The following is a 15,671-nucleotide window of genomic DNA, read 5'->3' on the forward strand; positions in this document are numbered from 1 at the left end:
CCTCGAGTCACTCCTCATGAAGAGGCATCTGTCCGAGGTCACGCTCACACGTGCCTTTGTGGCTAGATTTTAATAATATTAGCCTGAGACTCTGCTTGCATGCTCGCTGCAGTTCACTGAAGTACTGCTGAGATGTGTGGGCTTGCTTGTTTATTCATTATTTATTTATTTGTAATACTGAAATGTTCCCTGCAGCTGTGACATCGAGAATCACAGTAGAAAATAGTGAAGCTGTTATGCTATAAATTTAGATGGATGTTTTTATTTTTGGAGTGAGTGTTGTGTGTGTGTGTGTGTGTGTGTGTGTGTGTGTGTGTGTGTGTGAGTGTGTGTGTGGTGAGTGTGAGTGTGTGTGTGGTAAGCAGTAATAGGAGCTGTGTACACAGGCTGGCACTAATAACACTCGCTAAGCAGCCTGAGAATTATTGCCTCCTCCGACCAAATGGCCTGTTCTCTCACCCCTTTGGTTAGCACTTTACTTTTGTTTGCTAGACGCTCTTGATTAGTTTATTGGCAATGAAAGCTAAAGTACTGAGAAAGGCCTTGAAATCTGGGACGCACCTAACACATGCTGAGTTGTGCGTGGGAGTTATTTGCATGTGATATCTCTGTAAAGGAACTCATATGTGACACACCTGTAACATGGCAGGTCATTTTATATGACCCTATATATTCCAGTGATGTCATTTCCTGTGGAAATTTGCTATGCACTCCTTCCTGATGTGATGTGAAATGTCAGTTGCATTTGCACTACAGTGAATCATCTCTGACATGGCCCTGAGCATAAAACAGCCTCTTCCCCTTCCAGCCAATGGCTGTGCTTACCTGAAGGTCAGCTGACCACATCTGGCCAGTCAATGTGCTCATTATTTTTGTGTGTGCTAGAGCCAGAGATAGACTGGTTTGTAGGGTCAGGTGGAAAAAGATCAAGTGCTACTGTTAATCTTTCCCATCCTAAAAAATTCATAAGAGAGTGTGTGTGTATGTTTGTGTGTGTGTGTGTGTGTGTGTGTGTGTGTGTGTCTGTGTGTAACTGAGATGCATATACACATGTAATGTGTGCAATAAATGGGAAACTATGAACTATGCACTTTGAAATGTTATAAGGGATTATATGCTGCATTTGTAGTGGTCAGAGGAGGCATGTGCAGCTCACCTGACTCAGAGGGATGGTTACCAGGCGACCACTCAAGGCCAGCTCAAGGATCAGCTCTGCCAGGAGATCATTAACTACTTTGACAAGGGCAAGGTAAATGGCCGTTACTTTCAGTTGGATCGGACCCATGATATATTAATGCTGAAGGTCCAAAATATAACATTTCTTACATCTGATCAGCCGCACTTACTTCACCATCATGTGTAATCTGAACTCGGAAACCTACACTCTACACACTTTTTTCTAGCGTTGTCCAGAAGAACGACTTGTCACAGTCGTTGTTCCTGCTTGCTATTAAGGCACAAATAACAGACGAATTCCAAACCAAATAATAACAGTCTACTTCCAGATATGTGCCTAGGACTTACGGGAATGTTCTGTCTGTCTTGTTCTGTTCTCGCTTTGTTATACTGGAGAGATTTGTACCAATATGTCACACATGATCAATATTAACATTTGTGAGGTCTACATTGCTTAAATAATTATACTTTTGGTCAGTGCAATTTGTTTGGGGAGGGGAGTGGCTGGAAATTCAAAACATTTACCCACCTTGGCTTGACATTTTAATAATACATACAGCGCACAAAGTGACATGCTCTTCCACATCACAAGTCACCACAAATCAATACGACCGCAGATGCCTTCGGTTTTCCCGTTGCCCCTACTGCAACCTCGGCACGCTTCCAGCCTGCTCCAGAGACAGCAAGTCCGTGCGTGCGTGTACATCCGTGCTCCAGGGACAACAGAGGGCAGACAAAGAGATGCATCCATCCGTGTAGGAAGGACCTGCACACAGGAGGGACCGCTGAGGACCTCGGGCCCTGGGCTCCCCCACAGCTGTGCTGGCATCACGGTGGCGCTTTAAAGAGAGACATTCTGAGGGGGAGACGCAGCGCTCTCTCTACCTGACAACATGGACTCTTGGTCTGGATCACAGTTCACAGGGTCCCCTACTCTCTTCTGGTGCTTCTTATATAGCTTTGGGACTTAAATTTGTGTGCGTGCGTGCGTGCGTGTGTGTGTGTGTGTGTGTGTGTGTGTGTGTACATTGTCTAACAGCCCTTTTTGTGATTTTCAGTCTCATATTTTTCACTCTCTAGTGAGGGTCCTTTCAGGCCTGTGCAGGTTGAGGCTGTCGGGGAGGAAGCTGAAGTGGAGCTTGTCCTCTAGTGAGCTCTGAGCTCTTGGAGTGCTCTGTTGCTCAGACTTCCACGAACTAGCAAATCTATTTTAAATGTAGCTCTTTATGCAGGGACCCAGGCAATGGCAAGGCTTTTCCCTCCAGAGAAGCTGACAGAGAAAGAGACCAAATGAGTAAGAGAGTAAAAGATTGGAAGAGTCACATGGACAGAGAGAGGGAGTGATGAAGACAGATAGAAGATAGATGGCGTGACAGTGAGATGCACAGATAGACTCACTCCTGAATGTGGCTAAACCACTGGCACTGAGCTCCCTGGTCCCAGGATATCGCTCTCTCTCCTTCCCTCTCTCCCTCACGCTCTCTTTCTCTCTCTCTCCTTCAGTCTCTCTCTCTCTCTTTTTCTTGCTCCTTGGCTCTCAGGCCTTCCATTAGTTTTCTGCTGATAGACTGTTGCCTTCACAGACATTTATGAACCAATGAAATTATTTATCACACTGAACGTGCGGTTTAATAGCATACTGTGAGTTTCATGCTATTCAGAGCTCCTTTTAGTTGTTGCAGTTGTTACTCTGTGCAGATGAACCAGCCATATTTGCTGTGCTGCAGAAGTTCCTTAGTAACAAAGCAGTAGGCATTATTAGCACCTGCAATATCAATAATATAACTGTGTACTGTGTCTTAGTGCCTACCGTCAGAGCACTAAGGTACAGTTCACAATGCCACAACAAATAATAACTGTCCACAAGGGTAGTAGTATAGTACAAGACATGTGGAAGACTATAGAAAAGCAAAGTGGCTTTTTATTGGTGAGCTGTGGGTTGTAAAGCTTGAAACTCACTACTGGTTATCGCACAATATTAATGCCGTTTGGAGCCATTGATAATAACCAGTGTCCGTTTAGCGGATGCCTCTTGGATTGTATTATAGTGTGGTGCTAAATCTGTTTTACTACTTTTTTCTCCCCTTAATGAGACATGTCATTAACAAGAGTGTTTGCTTTCATCGTGCTAATTGCAGTTACAGGATGGGTGTGTGGGTTTTACTGCACAGTACAGAACTGTGCTGACATGTGGCCTGTTCCTGCACTATACTGTCACACTCACCCAGGAGCACAGTCTGTTCCTGCACTATACTGTCACACTCACCCAGGAGCTCAGTCTGTTCCTGCACTATACTGTCACACTCACCCAGGAGCTCAGTTTGTTCCTGCACTATACCGTCACACTCACCCAGGAGCTCAGTCTGTTCCTGCACTATACCGTCACACTCACCCAGGAGCTCAGTCTGTTCCTGCACTATACTGTCACACTCACCCAGGAGCACAGTCTGTTCCTGCACTATACTGTCACACTCACCCAGGAGCTCAGTCTGTTCCTGCACTATACTTTCACACACTCACCCAGGAGCTCAGTCTGTTCCTGCACTATACTGTCACACTCACCCAGGAGCTCAGTCTGTTCCTGCACTATACTTTCACACACTCACCCAGGAGCTCAGTCTGTTCCTGCACTATACTGTCACACTCACCCAGGAGCACAATCTGTTCCTGCACTAAACTGTCACACTCACCCAGGAACTCAGTCTGTTCCTGCACTATACTGTCACACTCACCCAGGAGCACAATCTGTTCCTGCACTATACTGTCACACTCACCCAGGAGCTCAGTCTGTTCCTGCACTATACTGTCACACTCCCCCAGGAGCACAATCTGTTCCTGCACTATACTGTCACACTCACCCAGGAGCTCAGTCTGTTCCTGCACTAAACTGTCACACTCACCCAGGAGCTCAGTCTGTTCCTGCACTATACTGTCACACTCACCCAGGAGCTCAGTCTGTTCCTGGACTATACAGTCACCCTCTCATCTGGCCTTTGCCAATTTCTGAAATGGGTTACAATTTTAGGCCATTTAGCCCTTATTTGCAGTTTTACAACAATTTGAGCCTAAATCTTTAAATTTGAGCCTAATAAATGTCACAAATTATGACTGATTCCACTGTGTTCATTACTTAAAACCTTAGTGCATGCATGTGTATCTATGTTTAAATACGTTTAGAGCATATTTGTATATAAATAAGTTTCAAAACTCACCTTTTTTAGTCACACAGAGTATTTGACTAAAATGAGTTTTTAATTAAGAATCCATCCCTACCAGCTCCATAATCTTGTCAGATAGTAAGCTTAAAGACCCAGGAACCATACTGTACAATAATGAAGCTGTTTGGATCTGTGTGTCTGTGTCCCGTTGTGCAGATGTGGGAAGAGGCCATTGTCTTGGGGAAGGAGTTGGCGGAGCAATATGAGAACGAGATGTTCGACTTCGAGCAGCTGAGTGCTTTGCTGGTACGCTGAAGCCCACGGCCAGGCCACCGTGTGCAGACGTGTTTTCAGCTGAGGTCAAGGGTTATATGTACCCAGTGGTCTTGCAGTGTTCTTAGAAGAGGGGGGACAGTTATGTCCGCCTTTTTACTATGCCTCTGTAAATGCATGCGATATGCATCCCATCAACATGATGGGTTGTGATGTAATGTGCCATGGTTTGTTTTTTGTTTGGTTTTAATGATCCATCACTGCTAAGGATATTAAGTGAAACATTTACATATGTTGCACGCATTGTTATTACAAAACTGGGGCAGTACAGAGTCAGAGGTGGGGAAGCGAGTGTGGGTGAGTGTGGGTATGGGCTTGTGGGCGAGTGTGGGTTTGGGCTTGTGGGTATGGGTGTGAGTGTGGGCGGGTGTGAGTGGGCTTGTGGGCGGGTGTGAGTGGGCGTGTGGGTGAGTGTGGGCGGGTGTGGGCGTGTGGGTGTGAGTGGGCTTGTGGGCGAGTGTGGGTGTGAGTGGGCTTGTGGGTGCGGGTGCCGGTGTGTGAATAAAGCATCTCTCCTCTCCTTTTTTATGTCCATTCTCCTCTCTTCCCCTCCAGAGGAAACAAGCGCAGTTCTATGAGAGCATAGTGAAGGTGATCCGACCCAAGCCAGACTACTTTGCTGTGGGTTATTATGGGCTTGGATTCCCCTCCTTCCTCAGGGTGAGTCGATATGTTTATGAATCTTAGGGTTTCCTTTCTGAGCTAATGAGTCTTTGCTCTGCCTCAACATCAGAGCCATGCCAAGGTAACCAACACTTCTAGTGTGAGATATGTCAGTCATGCTCTCTGCCTGTTCACTGCTGGAACCGAGAAACAATCAGCCTTTACTGACTGACTGATCGATTTTCCTGTTTACCATGTTGAGCACTCCCAGTGCTCAGGACAATGATGACTTTATCAATAGTGCACCCTTTCTTAAAGCGTCACACTACACAAGGCAATGGTTAATACACACACAACATAGGCAATAACACCTCATTTATTGACATTTAATGTCCTGAATAGCCTTTTGGTACTCCAAATGGCCATGTTTCATGTGTGTGTGTGTGTGTGTGTGTGTGTGTGTGTGAGAGAGAGAGACATGTCCTCTTTCTCTTGTAACCCTGTGCACTACACTACAATTTTTACAATTGTTTGTATGTCTTTGCAGAACTGGTTGTTTGTCTTCACACGTCTTGCTCATTCAGAGGGTTCCAGCAGGCCGTCTGAAGCATGCTTTCAGAAGGGTCTTTTCTCAAACTCTTCCGCAGACTCTGACACTGATTTGATCTTTCTGTTCGCCCTACTGGCCCACATTTTATAGACTTCTTTACTGCCTCTCAGTGGTAACACATGCCTTCTTGAGACTGTTCAGTGCACTGAAAATCAATTAGCCATGCTGGGTGGTGTTCCCTCCGCCCTGATGTGGCTGGCCTCTCTGTAGTGAGCTCTGTGGGTGTTAGGGCAGATCTCCAGGCAGTAGGGAGTCTACACTGAAATAAGTCTGTGAGAGAGAGAGACACTCCTTAATGGAACTAATGCTCTCTGGCCCTACGCTGCCCGCCTTAGAATGCTTTCCCCTCTCCCTCTCTCTCTCTCTCTCTCTCTCTCTCTCTCTCTCTCTCTCTGTCTGTTTTGCTCATTCTGTCCAGCCATACATTTATAGAAAAAGTGGGATAATGACAGTCAATCAGTTTGGGAAATGTCAAAAATGGACATTATAATCATGTATATACAAATGTCATCCATAGCTTACAACTTGCCACCCATGTAATCAATTGCCCCTTATTAACTAAAGAACATGGTTGATGTTTATTGTTGGGCGTATTGAAGGGTTGCGGTTTAGAGGTTTTTCTCTTCTAATTCAGCTGAGAGTGTAAGTTCCTTCTCCCAATCTCACTACTTGGACGCCGTTCTGGCTAAAATGCAGTTACTGCGAATCGATACTCCTGATAAGAGGCAGTTTGTTTCCTCTGAACTGAACTTTGGAAGCTTACGATGCTATCTGTTGCACAAGTTACTAAGCTTAGGGGTAGTCCCACACACTGCAGCCACATAGCCGGCAAACTCGGGAAGCGTGAAGGTTTGTGTCATACGACGGCTCACACAGCCTGCATCCCAGGCCTGGCTGCGGGGGGATGAGAGAGATGCAGCCTCCCGGTAGTCATGGTAACAGAGGCTTAGGGAAGCAATGGAGAGGAACTCTGCTCACAGTGACTTTGCCGGCAGGCCTTTCCGTAATCGGCAAGCCACGAGTCTTGAATTTTGACGCGTGAACAGTCGACTACGACAATGCCAGCTTGGCTAATGAAGAAAGTAACCAAATGTTTCTTCTCCTCCCATCTCTTATATGCTGAAATGTGGAAGTCGGTTTGCTTGCATGCTTGCTGTCTGTCATGCATGCATGTATGTTCTGCTTGCTGTGATGGTGATGAGAGACCAAACCTTTGTGGCTTTGTTAACTTGAGCCGTGGTTAGTGCATGCAGACTGTCTTTTCCCTGCTGTGATAGGCTGCCAGACTTGCTCACTTGGAGTTTCTCACTTTTTTGGCGACGAGGTTAAAAAAAGTGTGTTCTTTTATCTTGTCTATATGAATGCTCATTGTATGATGTTATCTTCAGAATACAACCTAATGTTTTGGCAATATATCTAATGTTTCAGCTGTCCCTCTAAAGGGGTTGAATTTTTAGCCTCACAGTGGCCTACATTACTGGTAATAACGTTTCTTGGTCATCGTGAGATGACTGCAAAATGCTCCAGATGCCAATGCCACATCTAGAATCATCACCAAGCCAAAACAATATCTGTCCCTTTTCATTTACTGTACTAAAAGCACCAGAAATTTGTCAATTTATTGCATTACTGCCTAAAGGAAAAATGGCGAATGTACAGAAATGTGAAACATATAAAGGCATAAAACCATCTTAAGCCCTGTTTTTATTCAGCATAACTTGATGTGTGACTCTGTGTAGAGCTCCTTACCTACAGTGAGATAGAAAGTATAGCAAAGTTGCACTTCTTCCTTCAAAGAGCCAATTCAGTGTGCGTGTGCAGCCTGTGCGGTGTGCGTGTGCAGCCTGTTAAGTATGGACGTGGAGGCGTAGCAGCTAATTCCGCCATGGCCACAGTAGTTGTCAGCGTGAAAACACGTGTGCACAAAGCATGCCACTGTGTCATCTTATCGCTGAACGCAGACTGAAAACTACCCCAGGCATCTCTGCAGTGCATTTCTTTAATTGAAAGGTGTGTGCGCATGCACGTGTGTGTGAGCTGAGGGAGGCATTTAGGTGCCCATGCACACCTCAGTTCTGTCTTACTGCTCATAAGGCAAGTGAGAAAGTCCGGTTGTGCGCGTAAGGCGTGACGGGCTGGTAAAGCGCTGTATTAGAAATGCCAGATAAATGCATGCTTTCAAAGTGTCACGATGTCTCTGAATATGCCATTGATGTTTCTTGAGGTGCCATTACACCTGTCTGCACCAGAGCCACAGAAACAGGCCGGACTTTGCTTTGATCTTGAATAGTTCCGTTTAAGACAGAAACTCTTTTGGCAGTACAGTGTATGAAGGTCACCATCCATTTTGCCCAGTGACAGTTATGTATTAGAAGTGCCTTTTTTAATTATACTTAGTATATTTCTCTTTCATCAAGGTTATGTTTAGGTGTTGTCTAGGTGGGTAATGTTCCCTTAGATACTAATATGCATTTTTATCTCTCCGAAATAGCTCACAATCATACCGTAACTTGCTGCAACCCATATTCAGTGACTTGGAGCCCTCTCAAAAACACCACCTTTTGTGCCATTACATGACCAGCTATTGAAGCCCGTTTCCCAGAGTGCTGAGAGCCCAGACTGCATTTGCAATGATGTGCGGATTAAGCTGATTTTGTGTGTGTGTGTGTGTGTGTGTGTGTGTGTGTGTGTGTGTCCGGGTGAGGCGAGGCACATCCACAGCAGTGCTTTGTCTGGGTTCTCCTAGCCCTTGGTCCTAGCCGAGCACATTTGGAGTCACTTTGCTGCAGCTGCACTGTTACAGGCCTGCATGCCATGATCTCCTCCTCTAGATGGAGCTACTAATAGCTGTGCCTACACCGTCGTCGTCTTCTCTAAACGCACATTAGCGATGGCCATTCGAAAACAAACACTGCTAAAAGTGCCTGAAATCCAATTTGAGATTCACTACTTTAATTATGCTGCAAGCAACTGTCCTTAGCACAGGGGTCATGTGTCTGCATTTTTTCCTCTTCTTTGGTGCTGCGGGTCCCCCTTTAAATATGAACAGTGTCAACTTTGCATTTTTAAATGTGAATGAATGTACATATGTGTGGGGCTGATGACTAATTCATTTGATTACAATGTAGTTAGTGCTGTGTTTGCCCAAGTGCTAAGGGAGTTTCATGAAATGCAAATTAGATTTGTTCCACAAGAGTCTGGCACAGGAAATTCAACCTGCATTGACCAAAGTTATCAACATTTATGACTGAGTCAGTGCAGGGGTGTTAAGGGGTGTAACCCTGGGCTTTGCCTCTTTCTGGGAATGAGCTTCCCGGGCATTAGTGAAGCAGACCAATGCGAGTGTCCAGGGTAGCCTGCTCCCTGGCCATCTCCACGGTGACAGTTAGGACAGCGCGAAGGTCTAGTTTAAGAGAGGCATTTTATCTTGCTGGATGATACTCAGTGGATGCAGAAGTGTCACTTCCCTACTGTGCCCAAGTCTGTGGGTGTGATGAATGCACCAATGAGGACAGGCTCTAGTCTGACCCTCAGAGAACTTACTCCAGGTCCAAATGATATATTCCTGGACACAATAACAGGGCACTAATGGTGTCTTAGAAAGCTGTATTTTTTATTTACATAATAAACGCTCACCGTGGAGGGTAATCTGAGCGTAAGCCTGTTGTTTTGGTTTTGTGTCTGTGTGTCCGTAAAGACAGGCCAAAGAAGGCTGCCCTTTGTCTCAGTTAATGAGGTTTTCTGCTCGTCGTGCTTTGCAGAATAAGATGTTTATCTACCGTGGGAAGGAGTATGAGCGGAGAGAGGATTTCGAAGCCAGGCTGCTCACACAGTTCCCCAACGCCGAGAAGATGAAGACGACCAGCGCCCCCAGCGAGGACCTCCGTCTGTCCTCTGGCCAGTGTATCCTTCCACCACGTTTATGCTGACACCACCACACGGACCGCCCAGCTGTGTCGCTTGCTTGCTTGCTTGCTTGCTTGCTTTTTTCAAATCATCTCATCTTTACCTGCATGCTAACATTTTGGTTTTTTTATATATTTTTTTTTCCCGCAAGCCTCGATCAGTGTCCGCATTCTTCCCTAACTCGGGGCGTGAAGATATTCAGTGCTTCACGGTGAAGCCCATGCTTGAGCTCCCGCCCAAGTTCCAGAACAAGCCGGTGTCTGAGCAGATTGTCAGGTACCATCACTGCCGTTACCATCATCATCATCATCATCATCATCATCATCATCATTAGTCAGTACAGTGCATCACTCATTAACCCAAGAGCAGACCTTAAAACACAGACTGGTCATTACCGTGCTGATCAGCAGTGAGGTGAAGCCCATAACGTGTCTGTGGTGCAGCGCATTAATAATTAGTGATCCTCACACCCAGCTCCCAGCGCTGAAGCAGCCTGTTCCTAGCTGCAGTCTTGCAGTAGATACTTGTGCTGATCACAGGAGCTGCTCTTAATAAAAATAAACATGAGGTAGCCTACTTTTCACAATTATTTGCTTGAATAATTGGGTTGTATAGCCTCGTTCTGATTCACTTTGCAAATGCTCCCCTAGTTCTGCATTCTGATCAAAGGTCAGAGGGCTCAGACTGACCCCTCCCACCTCAGCACTCCAGAACAGGGGAACCCAAGGGTAGTGACCCAACCCCAGAAGATGTTTTTAGTTCCCGAAGTGACCTTGTGCTGGCACTAGTTGCTTTTTGGAAACACAAGTGTTTGTTTTTTTGTTTTTTGTTTTCCTCTCTTCTTTCCCCTCTCTCTCTCTCTCTCTCTCTGTCTCTCACTCACTCTCTACCCCTGTTTCTTTGCGATCATCATGACAGCGTAAGTTTTGCTAAACCGCAGTGTTGCATAATTAGATGAGAAAGAACATCCAGTGCAAGCCCCAGCTGTAGGTTGATCTGGCTGCCACCGAAACGCTGACTATTCATTTTGATATTTTATTCATATGTCATTCTAATTACAAAATCTAACTCTAAAGCTGGTGAGACCATATGGCATGTGTTTCCAGTGTGAGAGTTGGGAAAAGACCTTTTAGCACTGTGTGCGTGCGTGAGTGTAGGTGGGTATGCAGTCCTGTGTGCATCTGCGTGTGCACGCTCACACATGGACATGCCCTTGAGCGAGAGGCAGAGTGAGTTGTAACCATGAATCTTGTTGATCCTGGGCTTGTCTGTCACTCTCCCGCGCACTCCGGTGGGTGTCCCACCCTCCACCCCCTGTTCCCCTCCACCCTTCCATGAATAAATGAAGACCATCTGTTCTGTTGTGGTAAGCGTTCCCGTTTCCTGCTGGAGCAGGCAGGAGCTTACTCCAGCGGGGCACGTCCTGCTCCTCCTCCTCCTCCTGTTCCGTTCGCCCGAGATTTGACCTAACTGCACCCTCTCTGCCCCTGCTGTCGGGGACAGAGGCAGGGCCCAGTGCACACGTGAGCCGTGCGAGTGGCTAATTCGCGCTCCTCTCTGTCTTTCAGCTTCTACACAACTAACGAGGTCAATAAGTTCCAGTACTCCCGGCCTGTCCGGAAAGGAGAGAAAGATCCAGACAATGAATTTGCTGTATGTATAGTTTTATTGTATATCTTGTCGTCTGGAATGAGAAGCAGTGCCGAGAGTGGGGTGGGGGGGGGAAGAGGGCGGGCAATTAACATATCCCATTATTGTTCCCATCTACTTTTTATGGGCATTTTTATGTGGAGAAATGGAAGCTGTTTATTGTTGTTTTTTGGGTTTGTTTTTGGAGGTTTCTGTTTTCCATGCTCTCTACCCATCTACCTCTTTCCCCTTCTCTCTCCCCTCCCCTTCTCCTTTGCTATCTGTCAGTTCACGTCAATCGTGATTTATTGGCATGAATGTTGCGTTACATTATTTCCAAAGCACATTAACATGGACAGGAAAGGGAAAATAAAGAGGAACAGAGCAAAAAGTACATTGTTTACAAAATAATAACTATTATTAATGAAAAATACTGATCCACTCTCTCCCTCTTCTCTCTTTCTTCTCTCACTCTGTTTTTTTGCTTGGCTTTTGCTTTTTGTTCTAACAGAACATGTGGATTGAAAGAACCACGTATGTAACAGCCTACAAGCTTCCTGGCATCCTGCGCTGGTTTGAAGTCGTCTCTGTCTCCACGGTGAGTAGGCCTGCTACCTTTTTACTCTCGTGGTTGTTATTTTTTGTTTGGTTGTTTTTGTTCTTAACATTTCTTTATGCATTTTGTATGAAGCCCACCAAATATGTCCTTTTTAGGGGAAATCCATTACTGCTGGAATGTGGCGTGGATGTAACAACAAATTGGCATTGATTTTCCAATCAAAAGTTTTAAGTGCTGTCCTCTATGGGCTCGCGTCACTGGACTTGAACAGCACAGCACTAGAGCCCTGCCCACAGTGCGGCTGAAGCCTTTAGTTTTACTCACATACTGGCTTTACGATAGTCTGTGCCTGATTTCTAGTAACTGTGTGTGTATTAATATTTTCAGTCGGTCTCTTTCCTTAAACCACAGAAGTGCAACCGTCCATTCTAACATATTTAATACTCCACAAACAAATTCTGTTCAAGAGCTGAGTTGTGCGTTCGTATGTTTGAACTGTTGTGAGAGAGCACACTGGTTTAGCGGTCGGGCACACTGGCCTTTTTTATCTATATTCAAAAGTTCCACACAACCTTGGTGGGATCTCCATTTTATTGCTGATGTTAACAACTATGTGGGAAGTAATTAGCATGGATTGCATGGGTAATCATTCAGGTTTTGTTCAGGGTTTGAGAGAGCCAAAGCAGGTTTAAGTTCTTCTCCTTGAGTGCTTGACCCACCCTAATCTCTCTCTCTCTCACTCTCTCCCTTTTCTCTCTCTTCTCTCTCCCTTTTCTCCCCTTTCTCTAGTTCTCTCTATCCCCCTCCTGCTGTTCTTCTGTGTCAGAACCCCACATCACATTTCATTCTTCCATCATTCATGTTTTCTTCTCTTTCTTTCACCGCTCAGCACAGTACATATTAGAATGGCTGTTTGCTGCCAAGTGAGTCTAGTTGGAGGTGTAGTAACGCACGTAGTGTATGCCAGTGTCTGTGTTCGTTCGTAATATCATAATTCTTACGTATGTACTGTTGATACTTATAGATTCATGTTTTAATAGTTAGACTGACACTGGCCTCATTGCCCCCACTGAGTTCTGAAAATATGTGTATCTACAGCGAACACAAGTCCCCTCACCTGATGAGCTAACACAGCGAACACAAGTCCCCTCACCTGATGAGCTAACACAGCGAACACAAGTCCCCTCACCTGATGAGCTAACACAGCAAACACAAGTCCCCTCACCTGATGAGCTAACACAGCTAACACAAGTCCCCTTACCTGATGAGCTAACACAGCTAACACAAGTCCCCTCACCTGATGAGCTAACACAGCTAACACAAGTCCCCTCACCTGATGAGCTAACACAGCGAACACAAGTCCCCTCACCTGATGAGCTAACACAGCTAACAGAAGTCCCCTCACCTGATGAGCTAACACAGCGAACACAAGTCCCCTCACCTGATGAGCTAACACAGCGAACACAAGTCCCCTCACCTGATGAGCTAACACAGCGAACACAAGTCCCCTCACCTGATGAGCTAACACAGCGAACACAAGTCCCCTCACCTGATGAGCTAACACAGCGAACACAAGTCCCCTCACCTGATGAGCTAACACAGCGAACACAAGTCCCCTCACCTGATGAGCTAACACAGCTAACACAAGTCCCCTCACCTGATGAGCTAACACAGCTAACACAAGTTTCCTCATCTGATTAACTGTGAGATTTGTATGAATAATTCCAGTATACAGTAAATTATTACTCAAGTATTTTTCAATACAGAACTGCAGCAGTCCGTTCTAACGTATTTAATACTCCACAGTGAGCTAACACAAGTCTCCTCATCTGATGAGCTAACACAGTTAACACAAGTCCCTTCATCTGATACCAAATTTGAGCTCTTTTTTTCTCAGTTGATTTTTGCTCACTCAGGCGAACACAAACATTCTCTCTCTCTCTCGCATCTGTGTTTTGGTATATTTCTGTAGATATTCAGATGTTGTTTATTTCCACCATCCTCATGTTGTCCCGTTCATTAGCTATTTGTGGAGCTGTGTGCTGTAGCCAGGAACAGACAGATTTTTTTAGAATCCTGCCGTCAGTCTGTCACAGCGTAGTGTGAAATCTTTCCCACAGCCAGACGATGAGTAACAGACGACCTGTAGGCAAAAAGCTGCTCCCTGCAGTAAAAGACCATGAGCTAGGATTAGCTCCTTAAACCCCTATCAGATTGGATGGGTAGTGAAGTTTTGTTTTGTTTTTTTTAGCTGTTCAAAGGGAATTGCTACATTTCTCACAGCCAATTAAACGGAGGCGTATCAGAGGAGTTTAAGTTGTAAATTATACAGATTGTATGTATGCTTTATTATGTATTAATTGATGCTGATGTTTGCTACAACCTGGTGTGCCAGTACAGTGACTCTGACTATAAATACTCTCTCTGTATAGGAGGAAATCAGCCCTCTGGAGAACGCTATTGAGACCATGCAGCTGACCAATGAGAAGATCAACAACATGGTCCAGCGTCATCTCAATGACCCCAACCTACCCATCAACCCCCTCTCCATGCTCCTCAACGGCATCGTTGACCCTGCAGTCATGGGTGGCTTTGCTAATTATGAGAAGGTGAGAGAACCTTATTAAGGACTGAAAAAGGCACGCCTGCTTCTGCTAAGCCAAACAGCTTTGCTAATGGCTCCTGTAATTTCTTCTGGCTCACCTTGCAGCCTATTTTTCCATAACTGCTGTTACACGCTTAGTGATGAGGGACAGGACAAGTATGCTGTTGCACAGAATGTTTCGTCATTTAGTCATAATCAAAATTAAGTACTGTAACAGGGATCTAAAAGCTAATAACCACGCTCTAGCACTGCAAGAATTATTTAATTATCATCTTAATTAGCGCAGCAATATCTAAATAATTTGCTTAGGCTGTGAATGGGTATGAGATCAGCTTAAGAGGCAGCTGCCTGCATGATGAACCAGCTCTGTGTGATGTACCCTAAGGGAGGAAAATCCCATGACTCAAATGTTGTAGGAATCAAATGAAGAAAAAACAATAAGTAAAGTGCAATCAAGCAAGCATCACAGGGCACACTGAGCACTCCTACGACTATTTACACTTTCTCTTTCTCTCACTCTATCGCTCTTTTGCTCTTGTTCTGTCTCTCTCTGCCCTCAACACCCCCCACACACACACACGCACACAAGCCTCTCTTTATTATACAAAATGCAATGAAACCGCACTCAAGTTAATGTGTTTGTCTGAATTTGGAGCTCAGTTGAGTTCAGTCTCTCCATTTGTAGATAATGAGGAAAAACAGACAGTATGCCTGCCCTATCGATCCTTGCAATAATTAAATATGCTTTTTTTAAAATAATGATTTACATTTTACTGCCTTCCATTTGCAGAATGCACTCACAGGTCACACTGTATTTAAATTAGTGCACCTTGATCAGCATGTTTTGTCTTCAGTTTTGTTGTTTGCTCTAAACATTATGGGGTTGAGGAGGTGAGGAGTTAAAGGGCAAATACATCAGTGCTTATGTATTTTGTACTTTACTGTATTCATGTCATCCTGAATGAAAACCTTAGTGATGTGATTTCGACCCCCCCAGGCATTTTTCACAGAGAGGTACATCCAGGAGCACCCTGAGGACCAGGAGAAGATCGACAAACTGAAGGACCTGATTGCATGGCAGGTAGGTCCTCC

General features: G+C 45.2%; 1 protein-coding gene across 4 annotated transcripts in view; it reads left to right on the plus strand.

Annotated features, from left to right (window-relative positions):
* The window catches only part of dock1 (dedicator of cytokinesis 1), a 184,064-nt gene that overhangs the window by 150,991 nt on the left and 17,402 nt on the right, over positions 1-15,671 (plus strand). For all 4 annotated transcript variants that reach the window (XM_035533660.1, XM_035533661.1, XM_035533662.1 and 1 more), the window contains 9 exons: positions 1,130-1,249; positions 4,551-4,640; positions 5,223-5,327; positions 9,642-9,783; positions 9,981-10,062; positions 11,355-11,439; positions 11,927-12,013; positions 14,407-14,583; positions 15,577-15,660. In XM_035533660.1, coding sequence (XP_035389553.1) covers positions 1,130-1,249; positions 4,551-4,640; positions 5,223-5,327; positions 9,642-9,783; positions 9,981-10,062; positions 11,355-11,439; positions 11,927-12,013; positions 14,407-14,583; positions 15,577-15,660 — 972 coding nt within the window. The remainder of the gene's footprint in view (positions 1-1,129; positions 1,250-4,550; positions 4,641-5,222; positions 5,328-9,641; positions 9,784-9,980; positions 10,063-11,354; positions 11,440-11,926; positions 12,014-14,406; positions 14,584-15,576; positions 15,661-15,671) is intronic.

The sequence above is a fragment of the Electrophorus electricus genome, chromosome 14 (genome assembly GCF_013358815.1).
Source record: "Electrophorus electricus isolate fEleEle1 chromosome 14, fEleEle1.pri, whole genome shotgun sequence".
NCBI lineage: Eukaryota > Metazoa > Chordata > Actinopteri > Gymnotiformes > Gymnotidae > Electrophorus > Electrophorus electricus.